This window comes from Fringilla coelebs (assembly GCF_963513975.1).
Source record: "Fringilla coelebs genome assembly, chromosome: 5".
Classification (NCBI taxonomy): domain Eukaryota; kingdom Metazoa; phylum Chordata; class Aves; order Passeriformes; family Fringillidae; genus Fringilla; species Fringilla coelebs.
In genome coordinates, this window is record NC_140033.1 from 49828161 (window position 1) to 49850558 (window position 22398).

General features: G+C 46.7%; 1 protein-coding gene across 4 annotated transcripts; it reads left to right on the forward strand.

Annotated features, from left to right (window-relative positions):
• Positions 1-5510: 5510 nt before the first annotated feature.
• Positions 5511-21394, forward strand: CBX7 (chromobox 7). Of its 4 annotated transcripts, none has more exons than XM_084205731.1 (8): positions 5511-5689; positions 7021-7064; positions 11065-11130; positions 11655-11721; positions 12320-12659; positions 14450-14584; positions 15050-15166; positions 21374-21394. In XM_084205731.1, the coding sequence occupies exons 1-7, from the start codon at positions 5621-5623 to the stop codon at positions 15079-15081; spliced, it is 753 nt and encodes a 250-aa protein (XP_084061857.1). In that variant the 5' UTR covers positions 5511-5620; the 3' UTR covers positions 15082-15166; positions 21374-21394. The 4 variants fall into 4 exon arrangements, with proteins under 4 accessions (XP_084061857.1, XP_084061858.1, XP_084061859.1 ...); XM_084205732.1 differs by having other exon boundaries at positions 14453-14584; XM_084205733.1 differs by lacking the exon at positions 21374-21394 and having other exon boundaries at positions 14450-21316.
• The last annotated feature ends 1004 nt before the right edge of the window (positions 21395-22398 follow it).

Here is a 22398-nt window from a genome sequence, read left to right on the forward strand (position 1 = left end):
CACTCTTTCCAGCTGCCCAGTCTGCTCTACCCCACACAGCATGGCATGGCGGGGCATGGTTTAATGCGGTAGGTCTGTAGCATGGGTGGAGGGCACCTCCCAGGTTCAGCATCCCAAGGGCATAACCCAGACATGTCTTGGGGTGAAGGCTGGGAGCCTGATTCTGGCACCAAAGCAGCAGACCTGGCCACAAGCACCCATCATGTTGTGACAGCACAGATGCTGAACCCTCAGCTAAGTGTGAAACAGGCTCTAGCTCCATAGCTGGTTTTGAAATCTTTCAAATTTTCAAAGTGCTTCAGGGGTGAAGGAAGTGAGTACTGCCACTCTGGCTCTTCACAAAGGAAGGAACCAGGGACATACACTGTCTCACGTGCAAATAGTCCTCTGTGAAAAGAAACATTTTTAGGGCTGGATGCTCTACAAACAGGCGGTGCCAGGAGAAGACCATACATGAGAGTGGGAGTCTTTGGAAGTTTTAAGCAATGAACAGCTGAAGAAGTTTCCACCGAGCATGTGGGAGCCAAGGCTTTTCAAAGACATATCATATGTCCACAGATGGGCAGGCTTTCACTAAAACAACAAAACTCAAATTAATTGAAACAACAAAACTCAATTTCATTGAAACCACAAAAATATTTTTAAAGAAAACAAACCACAAAAGCACTTATTTTCTCTTGCCCACCCACACTTCAAGTCTAGGCTTCAGAGCAATGAAAATCCTACTACAGCTTCCTGTAGGGGAATTTATCTGAAGTGTGTGTTTTGTGTACCAAACCAGCAAGGTTCAGTCTTGCTGGGACAGTCAAAGTGGCCTGGAGAGGAGGAAGACTGATCTCCAGCTAAAGTGTTTATCTTGGAAAACAGAAATCAGTGTTTCAGCACCTTCCCTAGGACATGTTTAGGAATTTTGCATGAGTCAGGCACAGGATGACATGTACACACAGCCAGGAGTTGAGGTCGGGACACAAATCTCATCTGGCTCAGGAAAAGCACCATGCCATAGCTGTTCCATGGCCCAGTGAACTCTGAATTTGTCTTGCACTGAGCAAGTGATTCAGTGGGTGAACATTTATTGCCCTTGCTCTTGAAAAAGAGAATGATCTGGTGTTTGGGGGCAGTCTCCCAGAAGGTGGGATTTTATGGCTCTAAAGACAGAGGAGGGGCAGAACCTTGATCACCAACACTACTGGGTTTGTGCAACAATTGCTGAGCTATCATTTAAAAGGTAGGAAAATAACAAACCTCTTCCGGTGGCATTTGCAAATGTAGTAGATGCTATTTTTTGCACTGATCTCGCTCTGGGAAATAGTTGAGCTCTTCAAGGTAGTCTGGGAAGAAACACCTACCTGGTCATTTCCAGCCACACGTGGCTGTGAGACAAGGTGCAGAGGAAAACAGCTGCCCACCAGGTTGATCTAAGACTAAAGGACAAGTGCCAGCTGTGTTGGATTGAGAGGAACACAGTCCGGGATTCTGGCTTATCATCCCACTAAAATGGTCCTCTAAGGGCCTTAGATGTGCATCCAAGGCATGGCCACATTTCAAGAGAAGTGCTGAGGGCTCACATCTAAAGAGGATGGAAGGCTGCAGTTAACAGCTGTGTAAGCTATGTAAGGAGTGCAGAAACCCCATGCTGGGCAAAAACTGGTTATGGATGGGAACAAAATTACACAGAAACCATGACAGACCTCAGCCAGAGCTCTCAGGGGGTCCTCTGCTTGGGCCAGACGACCTTTCCTCTACCCTCTAGGACCTCCTCCTTTGGCAAGGCTGGGGCACTTCCACGTTTTTTTCCCTTGTGTCTGCTGTGTAACACCCGGAGGCAGAGCACTGTTTTGGGCTGGGGCTCACTGGCCATCCAGCGTGGGGCAGTTCTCGTGCTGGGAGCAGATCAGAGCCAGGTGAGGAACACAGAGCAGCAGAGTTCGCTGGCTGCTGGTGCCAAGGGCTCCGGGTAAGCCGTGGAGCTGCCAACTGGCAGCAGGGGGCGGCTGCATTCCTTCCACGCCTTTTAAGAAACTAACATTAAAAATACTAATTGATGTCAGCATACCGACAGGGTAGATTTCTGGTGCCCTTGGGCTTGGCTGCGCTGATACCCAGCGCATCCTGCGTGTGCCTTCCGTGCTTCCATGAGGCAGACGGGGCTGCTCCTGGGGGCCAGGGCAGCGCCGACCGTGCCTGTTTACTGCTCTTTACTCCTGCGATGCGCTCGGAGGCTGCCTGCCCAAACCGCAGTGTGCGAACGAACCGGACCTGTGCTTGCGGGGCAGCAGGCTGAGAGCCATCTGCGGCTAATCAGACACGCAGCGCGCAGGGCGAGAGGCCGGCTCACCCCCCGGCTCAGCGGGACCTTGCAGCCGGCATCGACAGCCGGATCCTCAGGGCTGCCAGCTCCGGGACATTACGGGGGCTGCCAGGGCTGCCTTCTGCTGCAAGGTCGTTTCTTGAAGACTCACCAAGCAGCGTTTCTTCGGGGATGTGCTGGGTGGTTTTTAAGCTATGCTGATCTTTGCTGCAGTCTTCTGGGGGACAAAAAAAAAAAAAAAATCTTTGGCAGGATTAGGCTTTGTAGAATATAAATGACCATTAATAAATTTTTAGTGTTAATGTAAGTGCTTGTATCAACTGAAAGCTGAATCGCTTAATCAGGCTAGCAGCAATTAAAATGGTAATTTTTTTCTGTACTAGATTTTGCTAGCAATTTTTACTCAAGTAAAACTCTTTGAAGTTAATTGGAATTTTGATTAAAGCCTCCTGGATCTGGGTCTCTGAATTTGTACTGGGGAAGGTTCAATATTTGCTTTGGTTTTCTGCACATGGAGTTCACTGCTATATATTAGTGTGACTGTATAATTAGTGGTAACAAGAACAACTCCAATAAAGATTTCTGTAATCTAGTTCTTGATATACTTCAGAAAAGGTCTTTTATCACAGAATGACTTTTAAAGTACTGCTAAAACAGGCTGTAAGATCTGAAAACCTTGATTGATTAAATTGTTTGTCTTAATTATTTCTAGCTCAAACGAATGGCTTAGCAAAATTCACTTAATTCGGTAATTCAGAACTTGGATGGGGTGGGAGGATGGGAAATGTTCCTGCTCTTCGCCTTCAGCTCTCGGGTTTTGGTTGCCAGTGCAAAGAAAAACAACAACAACAAAAAAAACCTACTGAAATTACATTATAACCATTAGTAGACGGTAAAGTAACTGTGGTGGAACAGCTTTTAAAGGTAGTGTTTTGTCCAAAATGTTGCAAGATAAACGCCAAGCAAATGCAGCCCCCTGACCAGACTGCAGCGAGGCACTCCAGCATTTTGTGACAAGTACTTTTGGGCAACGGAGTGCTTTTCTGAAAGCTGTGACATAACTGGTGCAAATATTGCTTAAACTTCACTTGGGTCAGTTGCTGGTGTGGGAAAAGCAGAAAGAAAAAAAGAAGGGAATAATCACATGGAAATTACACTGATTACACCAAGCATGTGGGTTCCCACTATCTGTCTCTCTTTCTCTACTAAGAAGAGTATTAGAGCTTGTGATCAAAATGCAGGTCAACTTGTTTTTGAGAACCCCTTTGGTATCCATTAGCAAAGTTAATCTATCCATATGTACTATTGGCCTTAAGGAGACATAAATTATATAACAAGTTGTAAACTTCCTGGACTAAAAAGTACAAAAGTTTATCAATAATTTAAATAATAACAACTGAAAGTTTGTTGTGACTAGGGGTTTCTTTCTTTTATTTTATCCTGATATGGTCATTGGAGCGCATTTTCTCCCTTTTCCAGTCTGACACCTCAGCAAGTGGATTCTAATGTGAGGGAAAGGAATACAAGGAGATCCTTGCAATTCAGAGAAACATTCTGTTCTTTTGTGTCTACTTTTTCTGAAGGTCTTAATTTTGAGAAACAAAGAAAATTTTACCTTAAATACTTTCCCTATTCTGTCTAAAACACAGACACAGAATATGAGAAAAGAAGAATTAAAAAGCAGATCAAAGCTTTTATTATTATTATTATTATTATTATTATTATTAACCATTATTTTGTAATATAGTATAAACGTCTTGAATATGCAACAGCTGTGCTATTAAATACCAAAAACTGTTACAAACTGCTAATTCTGCCTAATGATTATCCAAAGGGTCACCATTCCCTGACAGTGGACTTTGAGTTCTTAGATGGCTTCAGCAAGGGTAAGCACTCTGCCAGTTACCCAATCCATACCTGTGGACACGGTATGTAGTGTGCAAATGAACACATGCAGAATAAATGACTGAGATTAACACATTCACACTGTGTATTTGCCATTTCTACAGCAAGGTTTGTCCTGTACCAGACTTCGCATGCAAACAGCGCCCAGTGACATTCAGTCACAGCAGAGGAGCAACTGAGCACACTTGTGGGAGAGTAGGTAGTTGCATATGTAGAAATAAGTCCCTGCTCTGATGCAAAAAGTTTCCTAGGAGACTTCAGAGAAAAAACCCTCACTCTGTTGTTTGAAGGAGTGGTTGGAAAGCAAAGGCACGTTTCTGCAGACTGGTGTGTGAGGGAGCCTGGATACCTGAATGCCTGCTCATGATGTCCCTGTTTTCTCATGCATCACCCAAAAAAGCCTTGGTTGCCTTGAAGAGGTGGCCTTAGGTCCTGCTTGCTCCACAACGACTGATAGCTACATGTGTGCTATGTTCACAGAGCCGCTTTGTGCTGGTAGAGGCGCAGAGGCACCCCCAGAACCCGGGACATCCCATCGGCCAGGTGGGTGCAGCTGGATCGACGCTGAAAACAGGATTATCAACTGGATCAATGCTGAAACCAGGACTGACACCCCATCAGCTGGACTGACAGTGGAACCAGGACTGGTGACCCCTTTTTCTCTCTTTTCTCACGTTTTCATATTTCTCTCTTTCTCTCTCTCCTGCCCTGCATCTCCCCATGCTCCTTAATACATCTTTTCTCTCTTCCTTCTCATCTTACCCCTTTTTCCAAAATATGCTGCCATGTGCTTATACAGTCGGTCAGGGACTAACATACCAACTACCACGCCAAGTGTGCAATTTACTAGTAAAACTTTCTGATGGTTTGCGGGCCCTCAGACTTCCGTCGCAGCTTTCCACCGCGAGCATTGACGAATCCCGGCTGCTTCCTTCCCCTCGAAGGTGGGCCGCGGCAGGCACCTGGCGGTAAGGCACCTGCGGCGGCCGCCCGGGCAGAGGAGGCGCCCCGGGCTCCTGCCGCAGCGCTGCTCCCGCCTCCTGCTGTGCCGCTCGCCGCTTCCCCGGCCGCCGGGGGCCGTGCTCCTGCGGAAAACGCCCGTAAACGCCGCGGCTCGGCGGCGGCGGGCAGCGCTCCCTCACGGCGCTGCCCCCGGCGGGAGGCGGGCCGGAGGCGGCGCGGCCGGGGCGGGAACCGCCTGAGGCGCCGCTCCCGCCTCCTTCGCTCCCTCCCTCCCCTCCTCACCCCCCGCTCCCGCCCCCTCGCGCGCGCGCCGGGGAAAACGTTGCGCAGGTTCTAAAGCGGCGGCGGGGGCGCGGCCGCGCGCGAGGGGGCGTGTGAGGGGGAGCGGCGGGGAACGGCCGCCACCGGCACAGCCAAGGCCCGCCGCCGCCCGCCCGCCGCATGGAGCTGTCGGCTATCGGCGAGCAGGTGTTCGCCGTGGAGAGCATCCGCAAGAAGCGCGTGCGGAAGGTGGGCAGCGGCGGAGCGGAGCGGGGCGGGGCGGGGGGAGCGCACCGGGACACCCCCGGCCCCTCCCGCCGCGCACCGGGAGGGGGGAGGCGTGGTGGGCGCGCGCGCGGCCGCCCGGTCCCCGTCGCTATCCCCCGTCCCCTCACACCGGCCGGCGTCACCGGCACCTGCCCGAGGCTGGCGGGCGGGGGACACACGTGTTGCCCGTGAGGTGGTGCGGGGCGGAGGGGGGGCTGTCGCTGCTGGGGTTCAGCCTCTCTGCAGGATGAGTGCTGGTGACACCAAACGGGAGAGCCCAAACCGGAGAGGGTTTGGGAAAGCTCCCGTGACTCAGTTTCCCCAGCCGTGGAAGCGCTCCCGTCCCCGCAGAGTGTTGCGAGGATTAACCTGTAAGCACGCAGTGTGTAGAGGTCCTTCGGTGGAAAGTTCCTTATAGGGCAGTGTTTTCCAGCCTTGGGAAAGCTCCTCTTGATGAGCCCCCCAAGAGGAAAATGAAGCTGGTTCTCTGCCTCAAGTACCCGAGTGCTTTTCTTGCTCTGCTCTCCTGTAAAGGCATTTGTGGTTGCAGCAGGGCTCTTGGAGAGTAGTCGTCCTGCATGCACAAAGGCCTTTGCCATGCTTTGGACAGCGCTTAACAAACCCCTTAGTGTATAACATTAAATATTTTGATAGTTGTTCACGTTGCCTGTGGAGCCCTTGAATACAGTTTCCAATCACTACGCTTCCTTTTTTTTTTTTTTTTTTTTTTTTAAATCTTGTACTTAGAGTGGAAAAAAAAAAAGGATAGCTCTGAACTTCAGCTGTGAGCTGCTGATTGCTTGGGTCGAAAGGATGAGTGCCTGTGATGGATGGAAGAGTGTTTGAGTAGAACGTGTAGCAAATGGAAAAGAACATGCCAGAGACGCTTCATAGGTTCTGATAAACTGTATTTCTTCTCTCTGCTTAAAAAAAATTCATCCGACATTTGCTCCTGGCATACATCTCCTTCCTGCATTTATGTGTGCTGACACAGGTTTGCCTGTGAATGTGTGGATGGTTCGGTCTTGCTCTCTGGTTGGCTTTTAGTGTTCTGCCTGCAAGCCTTCTGCAAAGCTGTGCTCCAAGCTGATGGTAGTACAAGCATGCTTAAACACCCCTGTGTGCCCAATTTTTGGAGAAAAATGTATAGCAAGTGTAGTTGAATTGGGAAGTGGCTATGTTTTGAAAATAAAGTGATGGGAAACAAGCTTTTTGGTTGCAGAGTTCAGTCTGCTGATTGGTTGCATCTTGTACTGTAGCCCATATTTGGTTCCACAGTTCACCTGTTTTCTTCTGCCTTTTTTCACCCTCAGGGTAAAGTAGAATACTTGGTGAAGTGGAAAGGATGGCCCCCAAAGTAAGTTGTGTTTACTTGTCTGTTTTTTCTTTAATATTCCTTAATAGCTTGCACTGTGTCTCTGCAACTGAGCATTTCATTCATAATGGGTAATGGTTTGTCCCTCATTTCAACAACAATAAACAAAATCAAAGAGCCACAAACCAAGCCCAAATCTGTTTGTGAATTGGCAGCTAAGGAATACAAACTGTGTGCCAGTCTATTCAGACTGGGTTTTTCCACCACTGAAATATTTCATTGAGACGCTTTCTAGATACAAATGTTTTTAAACTCCTTATGAGTTCAACAAAGAACCCAGATTCTTCTGAACTTGAAATAGCTCCTGCTTTTCTGAGTCAGCACCAAGAGGACCCCACTTTATTTTTAGAGCTGTCTGCAGTCTTTTAAAATAGGAAACGTGTTGATGGTCTTGTCTTCTTGTCCTACTGCTTCCCCTCTGCAATTCACCAACGGAAAGGGGCAATGTTTCAGATTTATTGATTGTAGCCAAATGCAGGTGATCTTTGTCCCTTGAAAATTACCGCCATGCCTTCATTTCCTTGTCTGAAACCTCCTGTTACTTTGAGTGCCTTTTCTACTTTTGCTTTGGTTGCTCCATTGCAAAAAGGAAGAAAAGTTTGGGTTTTTTTCAGCATTGCTGTGCACTGTTTACAGACACTTCTCTCATTAAAATGCAGCTGCTCCTGAAGAAGAGTGATTTCTCTGTGCTTAAGCAGTCTACGAAATGCTTTGAGATTAAAAGGATTAGGCAACTGGAGAATATTACTATGTCAGCTAGCAGTCTAGTAGAACAGCCTCCTGGCCAACCCATATGGGGCCCTGTCTTTGCTTTTCTGTTTGTGCCTGTGTGTGTACACGGACAATGTGTGTGGGTACAGCAGTGTTACACACACAGTTGCTCTGCGTGTTGCTAAGCAAAGGGAGCCGCTTGTTGCGGGTTTGTCCTCGCAGCTGCAAAGTGGGACCCACCAGGATGGTTCTGTCAGGCTGTATCGGGTGTCCAAGAAGCTGAAATGTGTTCTTGGGTGCCTAACCGTCATACCTAATCCTTGTGATTGTAGGCCATGTGTGAAGATAAACAGCTTCCCCTCTCTGGTGGTGGTGGGAGAGAGTGACTTTATTCTTGAGAGCTCTGCTGTCAGAGTGTAACCTTGTGCACTTGTTGAGCACCAGCTGCATGTAGCATGGGTCACTTGTTGGACTGCTTCAGTCTCAAATAGCCAAGTCTTACCTAATCACTGATAGAGGGTGGGAAATGTGTTTGGAGCCTGCAAGACCTCATCCCCTCTTGGCCAGAATACTGATGTTTATCCCATTCTCCTTCCAACAAACTCATTGAAGTCCTTCTCCTGTAAAGCTCCTTACCAAGAAGGTGGGCTGAGGCATGGCGTAATGTTTTCTGGACAGAGCAGGCCTTATTCTTAACTGCTGCCTGTCCTTGTCCTGCGCCTTTGAATACTGCGGGAGACAGAAACACTTTTGGGAATTTAAAGCACAGTTCCCCTGGGTGCAAGGTGATGTCAGAGTTCTCTTGTTTTGCTGTATGGCATGTCCAAGCGTCTTCCCTCTTCCCCCAGACTCCAAATCTGAAGATTGTTGATTATTTTTTTTCCTTCCTCCTGCCTGCCTCCACTTTAACTGTTGCCTCAGTGGTTTGAATTACTTAAACTCAAGATGCTCAGAGCATTGGAGTCACTTTCATCCCACTAGCAGTCTCTGTTCCTTGTTTCTAAACATACATATGCCTGTGATGGCATGCAGCACCGCGAGCTGTTTGTATCTTTGTGACTGTTTTCTCATTCCACATCATTCCCTTCCTTGATTACCAACCTTGTTGCATTGCTTTTTGTAATCTGTGTACCTATTATCCCATCATTTCCATTGGAAGTATCATGGAAGGGAATGAGGATAGGTCAGTACTTTACTGCTTTCACATGCAATTGACATTTCACTTTTTTCCCCCTCTTCTTAATAAAAAATTGTTATTCATGCCCTACGCCTCAGATTTATGGATTGCACTGCTGGAGTCAGGGAATGGAGGAGTGACAATCTGATTCTATCTACAAGCTTGTTTACAACTTGTGTTGGAGTTAAAAGGAGGGGGAAGAGGAGGAGTAGAAGGAGGGGGAAGGAAGATCATATGATCTGTGTTTTCCAGAGTGCCTGCTCTCTGCAGTTTGCTGCAGCCCGGGCTGTGTGTACCCATATATAAAGCTCCGTGTGCGCGCGCGCGTGGCAAACTCAACCATGTTTTTTTATATGCAGTGTTTTGCCACTGCAGCGAAGCTAGAATCTGAGCTGCAGAGAAGAAGGCAACACCCACCAGAGTGTTTTTTTTAAGCAAATCCCTTTTTTTCTCCTGCCTATGAAAAGCAATCCAATGACTTTTTTTTCCCCTTGTGTTATTTTTCTTAAATTTGTAGGATGAGTGCCAGAATTCCTGCAGCTGGGAGGAAACCTTCCTCTTTTCAAACAGTATCTTGGCTTTGACAGCTCACAGTCAGGTTGCTGCAGGAGGCATGAGCAAAGGAGGGAGGGAGAGAGGGAGGGATCAGCTCGTTATGAAGACATGGCTGTTCTTAACTCTCTGATGTACAGTGCACCTTGGGATATCTGAATGTCATATTTTTGTTTCTCCCTTTTGTAAAAGAATTTTATTTTCATTTCTAGACCCATCCTCCAGTATTGTTCCTGTATTACAGTACTTTTCTTCTCTCTAATGGAGAGATAAAAGGGAAAAGCTTTCCCAAATCACCTCCCTTGTATTCCCCGTGTACCCCATGTCCTCTCATGCAGTCTGTGCTTCATGCAGAAATGTTAACATCCTAAAATGCTTTCTTGCTGTTTAAAGGCACTGATACAAATGCACCCTTTTGTACCTGCATGTGACTCCTCTCTGATTCTCCTCCCCGGGACCCAGGATAAGCTCTGCCTCCAGGCCTGGATCTCACATTTCAGGAAATTTAGGGTTCTGAGGCATTTGAGGGTTCAGATTTGATTTCTTGCCTTAGAGTGTGTATGGTAGAGACACAACAACCCACCTTTTCTGGGCAAGCATGACCGCTAAGAAGTAAGCATGCCCCAAGGACCGCTTTGTGATTATTTCAGCTTCCACAGTGTGAGCATTTTGCCTGCTTCTCCCTAGTGTTAAGTGCATCTGTGCTCTTTGGGAACTAATTTTGGTGGGTTCAGTCCTTTCCTGAGCATCTGATTCCTGTCGCAGCTGTCTGGCTGTCGAGGAGGGAGCTTGGGCAGTGAGTGATGCTGTTTCCAGGCTACTTCGGGAGCGTGAAGCCTGTTCGGAGCCGTGTCGGTGGCCCGGCCCGCAGGGCGGTCGGGGGTACTTTGTATCGATGAGTTCCACTCGATAGGAACAACCTGTAGGGGGAGCCGAGCAGGAGGAAGAGGCGCTGGCAAGTGGCCATCCGCTCGCCCCAGGGCCCAGCTCCCAACATGTTTGGTTGAACGGCATCAGTGGAAAAAATTAAATTCTTAAATGAATCCTTTCAGCTTCAGTGATTAGAAGTAATTAATAATGCAGTTGAGAAAGCATACTTACTCTTTGAGCACTCTAAATTAAGAGAGACCTATTTTTCAGAAAGATGTATCCGACCGTGCCTCATTGTTCCGTTGGGTTTGTGGGATTTGAGGGAGTGCTGCAGATGAGACCTGTTTAGGCATGGACCTAAAAACAGTTTGTGAGTGTCTGCACAGGCTTTGCAGACATTGTGGAGGGGCCCTGGGGAGGAAAGTCTTCCCCGTTTTCGTACAAAGAGCCGCTTGATGCTCGGCCCTGCCTGCTTTGGGAAGGGGAGGTGGTGTCTGTGGGAAGCTGGGGAGGGAATGGCTGGGATTCCTCAGAGCTCTCGCAATGTTGTGGCAGGCCCCACCGACCCTTGTGAAGACAGTATCCAGGGCTGCAGCACACTGGTAGCAGGCCTGCAGAGAGAATGTTTCATTAAAATGTTGTTTACTTTTTATTCCTTATGTTTTTCTTCAGATACAGCACATGGGAGCCAGAGGATCATATCTTGGATCCTCGCCTGGTAGTGGCTTATGAAGAAAAGTAAGGACACATGTTCTTTCTCTCCCTGGACACAGGAAAAGAAATAGCGTCTTTATTTCATTGTATACATAAAATGCCCCTGTTGTCCCTACTACAGTGAAAGATGATATGTATAGCAATGAATCCTGCTTGATTTTTGTACCCTGATGTTGACTGAGATGGAAAAGGCAGGGTTAAAGCAGCTTTGATTGGCACTGTTCAGGAAATAAGGCCAAGAACAGGCAGCACTGAGCCAGAGAACAATCAGACTCAGGTTTTAAGCGGGTTCAGAGCTGGTCTGGAGTGAGGTGAGGTGGGAAGTTTCTCTAACCCATCCTTGATTAGCTCTGTCAGAGAAATTCCCCTATTGCAAGGTTTTCACTCCTACAGGAAGCAACTCTGGGATGATTTCCAAGCTCATGTTGGTCACCATTGGGTTTTATTGAAGGAAATTGAGGGAGCTATGCTGCAAAAGATTGAAATCCCAACTGGGTTTTATGCTGTGTTATTTAGTACTCAGTTTGATTTGTATTCCTCTTTCACAGGGAAGAGAGAGATCGTGCATCAGGGTACAGGAAAAGAGGCCCCAAACCAAAGCGCCTCCTACTGCAGGTAGCCTCTTGCTCTTCTGTGTATTTCTAACTCCTTAGCTGCTGTGCTGCTCCCCTGCTCTCAGTGAGGTGGAAACTGTCTGTTTGCTGTTGCATGGACAAAACTGGAGGTAACAAGTTAACATAATAACATGAAATCAGTGTTTAGGCAGATAGTTTTAACCTGTTAGCTGAAGAGCTAGCTAATTTGTCTTTAAAAAAGCAAAACAAAATGAAACAACATTTTTCTCTCTGAAATAGGATTTTACAAAATGTGGGCCTGGGTAGTTGCAGGTTACCTGGTTTGTGTGTTCTTTTAATTTCATGTTGAGCTTGGATTTCCCATCAAGTCAAAGGTAGCCCATAGCTGGAAGAGGAATTTCAGCATGCTTTTACTGTTGCCAAGCAAAGCAGCCAATCCTAGGAAACAAATATTAGGAAGAGCTTAGAAGGCAGTTGAAGAGGGGAGAGAAACGGTCTTGTGGAAGCAGCACACCTTATCCTAGCTCATCTAAAGGTTCAGAGACTGAACAAAGAATATTTTCCTGGTTCCCAGTGGGGAGCCCTCACTGCATGATCAGATGTCTGCTCTGACCCTTGCTGCATTGGTGTCTTGGCAGCGGCTGTATGGCATGGACTTGAGGAGTGCTCACAAGGGAAAGGAGAAGCTCTGCTTCTCTCTTGCACGGAGGTTTGGAGGAGGAGACAGTAGCCTGCCAGGGGCCAAGACAGGGCAGGCAGAGTTCCCCGAGAAGACTGGGGGTGCAGTCCTGCCATTCTCTCTCCGGAAGCAACGCAAAAACCAGAAGTACCTACGACTGTCAAGGAAGAAGTTCCCGCGCATGGCGAGCCTGGAGAACCGAAACTGCAGGCACGAGTTCTTCCTGAATGATGCAGTGGGTCTAGAGGCCCGGCAGAGCCCTGAGGACTGGGAGGCCATGCAGCACACCAGCAAAGAAGGTAAGGCTAGTCACCCTTTGGTGAAGTTCTGGGGCATGTGAAGGATGTTCTGCATCCTTTCACCTTGGTTACATCCTCCTGGGGTTGTGGTTTAGGTCAGGCCCATATTATATCCCTCTTGTTTGCAGGTTTCTTTCTCATTTGAAGGGTACAGATTTTTTTTTTTTTTTTTGGGTCCTGTGGCTCTATGTAGTCTTACATCCCTGATACCCCTCTCAGTGTTAGAAAACGTGCAGAAGATACTGCAAGTTTTTCTCCTCTTAAAATTTCCTCCCAGCAGAGGTGGCACACGAGTGTGACAGATGAACTCTGCCTCTGTCCACATTATCGACATGTGCTCAGCCTGCTGCTTGGCTCAAAGGACTTTGGCTGGCAGTGGACAAAGTTGGACAGCGGTACTCCTCTCATAGTGCTGTTTTAAGAAGCATACAGGAATGCTGCTAGGAACTCACAATGTACTCCCTGCCCCCTCCTTCCCTTTCCTCTCCGCACCCCTTTAAAGCCTCTTGCTGTAGAGCTATGTGAGAAAGGCAGAGAGAGATGAAGTGAGGATGGTAACTCCTGCCTGATTCCACTGAGTAGGCAGCATGAATGTAGGCATGGGAGATGTCCAAGCACATTTGGCATTTTGGGGAAGGATACCAGTGTCTTGTGCAGGAGGGTTGTGGGATGTGTGTGTTGCTCTCAGTTACCAGGGAAACTCTATCCTTGCATTATTAGAGCTTCTGAAGGAGTAGCTTTCCTGAGGAGTGGAAAACTGGGGCTTTTGCTGCTTGTAGTAGCTAAGGGAATCCTGTTACTCCTTGCTAGGAGTAGCTGTTAGCCAGGCTGGATTAGGCAGGATCTTAGGGAGAGGTCTGTGTTCTGGGAATCAGCGCTATTCCCTCCTTTCTGAGAGAGACTGGAATGGTGCTCAGAATCCAGGGAGGCAGCAGCGGGAGTAGCACAGAGGAACCCAGTGTTACATCCTGACAGTGAGGAAATGTGTGGGGCTGTTCTCCCCAGAAGTGTGTGGCACTAAAGCACTTGGGGATCAGAAGAGTGAGTGGCACTACAGAATTGTAAAACTGTTTTTGTTCTCCACTTGACACATGGCTTGTGTGGAATCCCAGTTACTGTTAGGGGGAATTGGACTCTCTCTAGGGGGAAAGTAGATACCCCTGGTGTTGGAGACAGAAGACGGGAAATACACTCTAAAGGGGGTCTTGTGAGGCATATGAGAAAGGAAGAGCAGCTCATCTATGGAGCACTACTGAGGGATTTTTGAGAGCATCACACCCAGGCTGTGTTGCAGGTGCAGTACAGACCCTCCATTTTGTCTCCCTTTGACTCCCCTAGGAGTATCTGAAGAGTGTGTGTAAGAGATTTTAATTTTTGCCTTTTCAGCAGGGTAGAGTGTTTAGAAGACAGTGAACTCAAACCAGGGTGGGTGTGCTTTGCTGACACAAAACCAAATTAGGGGCTGAGATGGGATGAAGGATATGGGGGAATTCTGGATGGCTAGATTAACTCAGAGGTTTTACAGGGTCTTTTGACGTCTGCATAGGCTGCTGTGATACTACTATGTGTCTGGACGCCTGATCCTCCATTTTCCTTTAGCCTCTGAGGGTAGGGCATGCACATGTTCCTTCTTGCTCTGTACGTGCAGCTTCAGTACAGGCTGATTTCACCTACGGTTTGTCAGAAAGGAGATGCTTTTTCCATCTTTTCTTCCCTCTCCCCTTCCTCCTACCCTCTCCTTCACCTTCTCTGTTTCACTAACATGCTCTTATGTGCCTTTCTTCCTGCAGCAGATGTGGATGCCAGTCTCCCTTGGATCCCCACTGTGCCCCCCAGCGAAGTGACAGTGACAGACATCACGGCAAACTCCATCACCGTCACTTTCAGAGAAGCACAAGTGGCTGAGGGCTTCTTTCGAGACCGGAGTGCGCAGTTCTGAATCTCTGTTTGCAGTGCTCCCCAAAACCAGTGCTTTTAGGGTGGGGCTAGGGAAGGCTTACGTTATCCCTTAAGAGGAAAAAAAATTCAAAATGTCTCCTCTTAAAATGTTTACAGAGACCCTTTTTTTTCCTCCTTTTTCCCTTTTCAGATACGCAAAAAAGGGCAGTGTAGGGGGTGTGTATTTGTCATTGCTTTGTCCAGCTGAAAAACTGACAGCCCTTTCCCTGGCAAAGACTCCCCTCCTTGATGTGAAAGCAGCAAGCTGAACAATTCGCCTTTTATCCTGTTAAGTGGCAGCAGCTGCATTTGTGGGGAGAGGGTATGTGGAGGTGGAAAGAGAGCTGGATCTCTAGCCTGCCGCCTTGTTCTGCAATTGATATCCCTTGGATAAAGATACATCTCTGTACATTGCTCTTCCCACCTTCCTCCTCCCTCTCTTCCTTCAGCAGTGAGAGGCGATGGATCCTACCTGTGTAGATAACTCCAGCCTGTTAAGACTTTCTCTTCAGCACTGTTTTCCCTGTGGCCCGCTGTCAGGACTTCAGAAACATATTTGCCTGTCTGTGGTAAGTCAGTCTTTGCAATGTGGGTCCATATAGACAGCAGAGCTTTCTCCCTTTGATTGTTGATCATGTGGAAAGACTGCAATGCATCTCTGAAATCCAAACTGGCAACATAAATTCAATTTGCCCTCATTAAAAGCTCAGAAAGCCAGCATAGTTGAGACATACCATTCTCTATATGCTAAACAGGATTTGCAGGCTTGGCTCTGCTGTTTGAGGAATGCATTGTGGAAAGCGGGGTCTTCTTACCCTTTGCCAAATTCAGTATTAATAACAAATCCTGCCCTGAATCTGTGGTAATAAGTTGGTTGAAAACTGACTCCTCTCCCCTGGGAGGAGGGACTAATAGGACAACTGAAGCATTGCCTGGCACTGCAGAGATATCCAAGATACTGGCACAGGCCCAGGACGCAGGAATTGGACAGAACTGAGCTAGAAATGGACCTTGATTAGCAGGAAATTCTGTTCTTGCATCCCATAGAGAGATCCAAAATAAACAACATGTGGGGAAGGCATGTACTAGATCTGAGGAGGGGAAAAATTCCTAATTCTTAGCAATGAGAATTCTTGGATTGTGCTGCCTGAGTGATTCTGTTTCATTACTCCAGTATCCTCACAGTATTTGTGGTCCTGTACTACTTTACTGATAGGAACTTCCCCTTGGAAGGCTTAAAAATCTTTGCCAAGGAAAGTGGTCTGCATTTCAATAGACCCGCCTGATCTTGCACTTAAAAATGCCTTGTGCTGGACTGCCTGTGACTCTTTGAGGTTTTTGAAGAATTGCTGTATTTTGAGTTGGTAGATTAGCATAGCATCTGTTCTTGCACATGCATGTTCTCTTCCATTTTTAAAAGAAAATTTTATTTAAATAACTTAATTTTTTAAATATAGACCTTTTCCAACGGAAAGCAAGAAAAGTAAGATAGTTTAAAGTGGTAACTGTGGGACAGAGTGCTGCAGGGTAACATTGGCTACTGTCATGATTACTGTCCTCAAATACTATGTTTCCTTACTCCACCCCACCTGAAGCATCTCTTATCTTCTGCATTTATTCAAAATGAAGCCATGAGCCGTCTTAGCTCTGAGATAAAGACACCTGTGGAAATCCTCAATGTGTTTGTTTGAGGGGCTTGGCTCCTGGCCTGCAGAATTTGGGAGCTCTAGGGTTTCTGGTCCTCCAAACATTTACTTATTATAAAGTGCTTGGACTGCCACTGTGGGTTTTTACTAGAAGCAATTTTTACCTCATTTAGGATATGGCAGCTCAGTGTAGATGTAGGATTTCCCCTTCCATCTCAGACCTGTTGGAGCAGGTCTGTCTTTCATGCCATCAGAGCAGTTTCAGGATCGCTGGGAAGATCTTGAATTTCTGGACTGACCTTTTATCTGTCAAAGAAGTAATATGGGAGTTTTATTATGGAGAAATCTGAGAGGGTGAGAAGTGGAAGCTGGGGGGGAGTTATGTGGTGGGAGGAAGAGTGAGTGGGAAAGAAGCTTGCAATAGCTAGCAAGGGCAAGCTGATGAGGTAAGCATGCAGGCGCAGGATGCTTGTTGAACGTGGGTGTCCAGAGCGAGGCTTCTGTGTCTGGAGTTGCACCCTTTTTTGCAGGATGTGGGGTCAGACGGTGTTGTTACCATCACCCACACACTCCCTCTTCCTGACACCTGCCAAATATGCTGAATACCTGCATCTCTCTTCTGTTGTGACCAGTGGACACACCACGTGGCCCAGTCCACTCTTGTGGGCTGGAGCAGGTCAGGTAGCGATGGTTGCAGAAGCGTAGTGTTTGAGCTTATTTTTAAAAAAGTCTTGAACTGCAGCTCATCCTGCTAAATCTTCTCGGCATTTATAGAATCTGTTTTCTTTATTGTAATGCAGCAACTGCTGTCTTTGTCATGTCTTCATCTCAGTGTACAAATGCACCAAAAAAAGCTTCCAATTTACTAAGTTCCTGGCTTTGGCTGACATTGGAAGCAATATCAATCCTGCAGCAGGAAAGAGCTTGTCCTAATAAACTAGGTTTCCATCCTCTGCTTTTCTCTCCACTCTCCACCTGACACTTCTCAACACTTTGTTTTGACATTTACTTTAAACGTGTTTTCTTTCTCTTGCAATGGAGTTTTCAAAGACCTGTGGCGGTCTTTCAAAGAGGATCCACCCACAGCTTCATATCTTAATCATTTTTTTGGATCAGGCTATCTAGTGTTCTGCTGGTGACTAATAATCTTGCTACACAAAGTGTGGAACAAAGTACCTGGCTGCCATGCTGCTTTGTGTCAATGAGGAGCTAACCATAATGGGGTTAAGACACAACAAGCTGCATGTGCGTGGGTTTGGAGGGGAGGGTGTGAAGAGGAGTTTGTGGTAGGAAACTAAGCAGTTACTTTGTTGGCGTGGACTTTTTTTTTTTAACATTCATGAATTCTTATTTATCTCAAAGAACTTTTCAAGATTTTTCTCCTGATCTTTTAAAAATGTGACTCTGTTCCACATTGTCTGTGGACATATCACTGTAAACTTCCTTGGTAGAGATGGGCTTCAGGGACTTTAAAATCAGCTTTATTCCACCTCTGCAGGTGTAGAGAGGGTTTTACTAGTGATGGAAAGACAGGTTGTCTGGGTTTGTCTCTTCTCCCCAGTACTGTCCATCTGCCAGTTCAACCCAAAGCCTGGCAGTTGAATTGGGACCTCCTGTGCTAACATATCATGAAAATCAGATGCTGTGTTTGGATCTTTGTTAAGCATTCCATTTGATTAGAGGAGCCAGAATAGCATCCAGCTGAAGCTGAGTTTAATAATTCTATTTGAAGCACAAGCCGAGAATAGAAATGGGCTAACTCTCCCATACCTTGTTTGGCTCCATGACTGTAAACAAGAAAAATAAACTTCAGCCAGTAGAAATAACTGAGCTGTACACAAGAAACAACCTTCTCAGAGAACTGCTCTTATAGTCATTCTTAGAACTGTTTCCATGTGAAAATTTACCACCAGTATTGGGGGACAGAAGTGTTTATTTTATAGATCTTGCAGTGAATTCACTGTATGTGTGATAGACCTGGGGGACTCCATGAGACTGGAAAGCCTTTTTTGTTAACACTGTGTTTAAAAAAAAATCTATGTGGAAAGAACTGCCTCTGTTCCTCGATGGTTATAAACTAGATGTTATTGCTCTGATATACAAGTGATGCCTTGGAACAGCAAGTTTTAACACGTAAATAATGGCAGTAAGTAGCCTTCTGCATGCTCCTTATTGTCTTGCGTTTGCTTGGGGGCCCTTCTGCTTGTGAAGTCAGACTAAGGTGATTTTTTTTTCTCTTTATCTTGTTTTTTTTTCCAAGCAAGACCAGGATATTATTGTGAGAACACTCAAAAGCAGTTCCATTTGCCAAAATAAGCCCAAATTTGTTAGTGAATTGACTCTTGTTTATTTCAGAGCTCAGACATAGAGAAGCTTATTGAGAAATGAATGGCTTTTTTTGTTGTTAGTGTTGTGAAACTGTCCAGAATTGTTCTTCTGGTGTTTTGTGACTGGATGTATAAAATTGTTTGTTCACCTCACAGGGGGCCCTCGGTCCCAGTACTGTTTCATGCTGTACGCCAGCTAGTGCTGCTTGATGGTTTCACTGGAATAGAGAAGGGAGGCCTCACACAGGTCAAAATGTAGGCAGGGTAGCTCAGGCACTTCCCTCCAAGGTAGCCACAACAGTGGCTGGGGTGTGGAAGACAGTGGGGGCTGCCAGCCACATCTGTGCATTAAGCAAAGCAAAGTCTACCACCACCTCTCCACTTCTTCCTCTCCTCTCAAGCTTTGAGCTTTTGTTTTCAGAAGTAGGGAAAGTACAAAAACCTCCTTTTCTAAAGTCAATTGGTATCTACCCGTCTTCTGTTCCTCCCTGGCTTACCTGCAGCCTAGAAGGAAGAGGGTGGTAGGCCTTTCTGGGAAAATAATAGAGACAAATGCTGGTCAGGGAAGGGAGGGACAGAGTTGCCTTGGAACTGCTCTCACTAGGTGGTTGAGGAGGGGCCTTTGGGTCAGCTGGCAGTTGAGAGAGAAGGTGTGATGTAAGCAAAGAAGTTGTAGTGAAACTGATCCCTTGCATCTGTGAGTGGAGTTCTGAATGGGCCTGCAGAGAGGTGAGTGCTGCATTTATGTATCAGTGTTCTGCCATTTGGGAATGCAAGGGAGATATGTACATTGACAACTTGCATAGGGCAATTTCTACATAAAAATGTATAGTAAGGGAACACATTGCTTTCGCCATGCCTGTTGTAAAGGTTTTCCCCAAGGGCATGATAAACTTATTTTGAGAAAATAGTTTATGATCAACAGGCCACAATGTCCTGTGCCTGAACTTACTGTCTTCACAGAGAAAGCGTGAGCTTCTGGGTGTCAAACCACCTGGATTCCGCACGCAAAGGTGGTCAAGATAGGGAAGGCTTATAAAAGAGCCCCAGGACAATTGGAAGGAGAGAGAAGCAATCACTTAAAATGGAATTCAGACCTTTCAAATCCTTTCCTGTAACTAGCACTTGCTGTAGAGATGACCCCTTTTTCTCTTCCACTTCTTTCTCTTTCCCCCTTAACTTCTTGAAGTGCAGGGAGCATGCAGGAGATGATCCCTAATTAACCGTGAATGGTTGAGGTGCAGGGCTCCATGAGAGCATTTCGGGCTTCTGTGGATTGCTATAAAGTTGTGATGGGGTAGAATTCCTAAGAATTTGAACCTCCATCACAGCTTATCTCATTACTGCACTATCAAAGTTTTGGCTGGGAGGGGAATTTTGAAGGAGGAGGAGGAGGTGGAAAACCTTTTTTTATTATTGTTGTTGGTTTTTAACCAGAAAATGTAGTGTCAGCACAAAGAAGCTTTTTGCAAATCTGTCAAAATGCTAAGCAGCTTTTTTTTGCTTTTAAATCTGAAGTATGTTTTGAAGCACTTTGGAAATGCAAAGCACTAGGAGTGCTAAGTACTCCTTATCGTCTGTCTAAAAGTGGCATCTGAAAAGCAAAAGATGTATCTGTTTCAGGCCGCTGGCTGCTCCTTCTCCGGAGCTGCCACCCAGCCTTTGCCTCCCTCCCAAGGGGGAGAGTGTACTCCACCATGCCAGGAGCAGAGGGTTCCCTACGGGAGAAGAGGAGACCCGCTAAATCCCTCGCTTGCCTTTGGGGCGCAGGTTGGCTTCCTCCCTCCCCAGCTCCTTTGATCGAGAAAGGGAAAAACAAAGTTGAGTTTCAGTTTGAGTGGTCCTAGTCTGGAACTCTGACTGTTTCTTCCAGCTCCGGAGACATCTTTATAGAGTTTCCTGTCTGAAAAAATTGCACCTTATTAGCTTAATTGAGGAACGAGGAGATGTCTGTCCTTCTGCAGGGAGTGGGGAAGAGGAAGGGAGGGTGAACCAGCAACTGTCTTCAGTAGCTGCTGGATTTTTCCAGAGGCTGTTTCCTCACCTCATCTCCAACAGAGCAGCAACAAAATACCTAAAATAATTTACATGAAGCTTTTGTTCTGTGTATCTCAAGAAACTTTTGAGTGGGTTTAGGGCAGAGAGCCCTTTTCCCTCACTTAGTCAGCTCTACAGCATGGGGGACAACACCTCAATTCCCTCGCTGGGTTTTCAGCACCAACCTTTTCCCTCAGCGTACGCACATCGTTAGAACGCTTTTGCACACTGACTCACCTAATTTGGTGTGCTCCCTTTCTGTTGCAGGGGAAAGATGGGGGACAATGGGGTCAGTTAGAGGGGAGGGTCCCTGATTATTTTTGTTCCTGTCTCTTCAGTTGTTGCTGTTGTTCCCATAAGCACGCTAGAGTATTGGAGTCTTTGCACACAGAAAGCTTCCTTTTGCACAGAATGAGCTTCTAGCTTTTGTACAGACTAATTGAATGTATTTGGGGAGGGGGGGAAATAGGGAGTAAACCAATTCCAAACAAACCAATCAGAGTATAATGCCTTTTCTGAGCAAGTATGTGCTGTAAAAGGAGATTGTAATAGCAAAGAGAGGGCAGGCTCAAGTATAATTTGACACAAAGTGTGGTTTTATTTTTGTACTGATATGGATAAGAGACTGTACAGCATCTATTTATTTAGATGATTTATGTGGTAAATGTTGCAAACAAAATTATTAAAATATTAAATATGAGAACTGACATTTACCTCATGGTATGTTTGTGTGGTCATTTACCCCCGCCTTCCTTTAATTCTACAGCTGAATTATTTTCCAACAGCCACAACTATTGGTGTATAAACATGCAGTGCAGCTGGAAAAAGAATGCAGAACATGCATGTGTGCATGAGGAAGATCAGTAAAGAAGGATTGATGAAGAATGCAAAAGGCTGCTTCTGACATTGCTCGTTACTTTGATTAGAAGAGGTCAAGTTTTTATTAATTTTTAACCCACTGGGTAAGTTAGAGCTGTCCAGGGCTGACGTGGGATGATTGGTCTTTGATGGATTATAATTTGAAGAGGAGAACACTGATGGCAGGGTGGCTGTTGCTCTGGGTTTAGGGAGCTCTCTACATCCTTCATGAGGCTGCAGTGCCAGGACAGCTCTGCCAGCACCAGGAGAGTGCTGGTATGTCCCATATCCTGCATCTCATTGGAATGGAGAAAGTCTGAGGTGAGGCCTGGGCTGCCAGGCATGCTCTGCTGTGCTTGCCAGCAGGACAGCAGTTCTCCTCCAAGCCAAAGCTTCCAGTGGATTGGCCAGCAAGGCTTCCAGGGACTTCTTCAGGAGCACAGCTGCTCTTGGATACAGTTTGGCCCCTGGTTCACCCCAGGATTTAGCCAAGGAGCTTGAGTCCTGGAACTGCTGATACTCCATGGAGGAAATACCAAATGTCATTTAGTCCTCTCGGGTGCCTGGCTTGCTGCTTCAAGATGTGTCCTACTCCATCCGTGTAGAGAGGGAGGCAAAGTGTTATTGAGGTACTGGCCAAGAGAATGGGGCTGCCTGAGATACCTCTAGTAGATGTAATGTGGGGGTGTGCCCTGCACCTGAATGCACCTACAGCATCAATCACAAAAGCAAGTGGAGCAAAAGCCTGGGTGGGGTGGGGAAGGTGCCTTTCCTGAGTCAGTCATGGCTCAAGGCAGCATGGTTACGTCTTGCCTGTGTTACCAAAGGGCCGTCAGCATGCTTGCCTTGAGCCAGGGAAGCTGGAGTTGAGTGATGGCATCAGAGCAGGACTCCAGCCAGCCACTTACTTTCTGGCAGCAGCTAGCAGGTCAG

What these genes read in the sequence shown, in the direction of transcription:
- CBX7 (XM_084205731.1), top strand. Translation starts at nt 5,621, where the DNA reads ATGGAGCTGTCGGCTATCGGCGAGCAGGTGTTCGCCGTGGAGAGCATC. An exon ending in TGGAAAGGATGGCCCCCAAA is followed by an intron (nt 7,065 to 11,064) that starts GTAAGTTGTGTT and finishes GTTTTTCTTCAG; the next exon opens with ATACAGCACATGGGAGCCAG. An exon ending in GGGCTTCTTTCGAGACCGGA is followed by an intron (nt 14,585 to 15,049) that starts GTGCGCAGTTCT and finishes TTCCTTCAGCAG; the next exon opens with TGAGAGGCGATGGATCCTAC.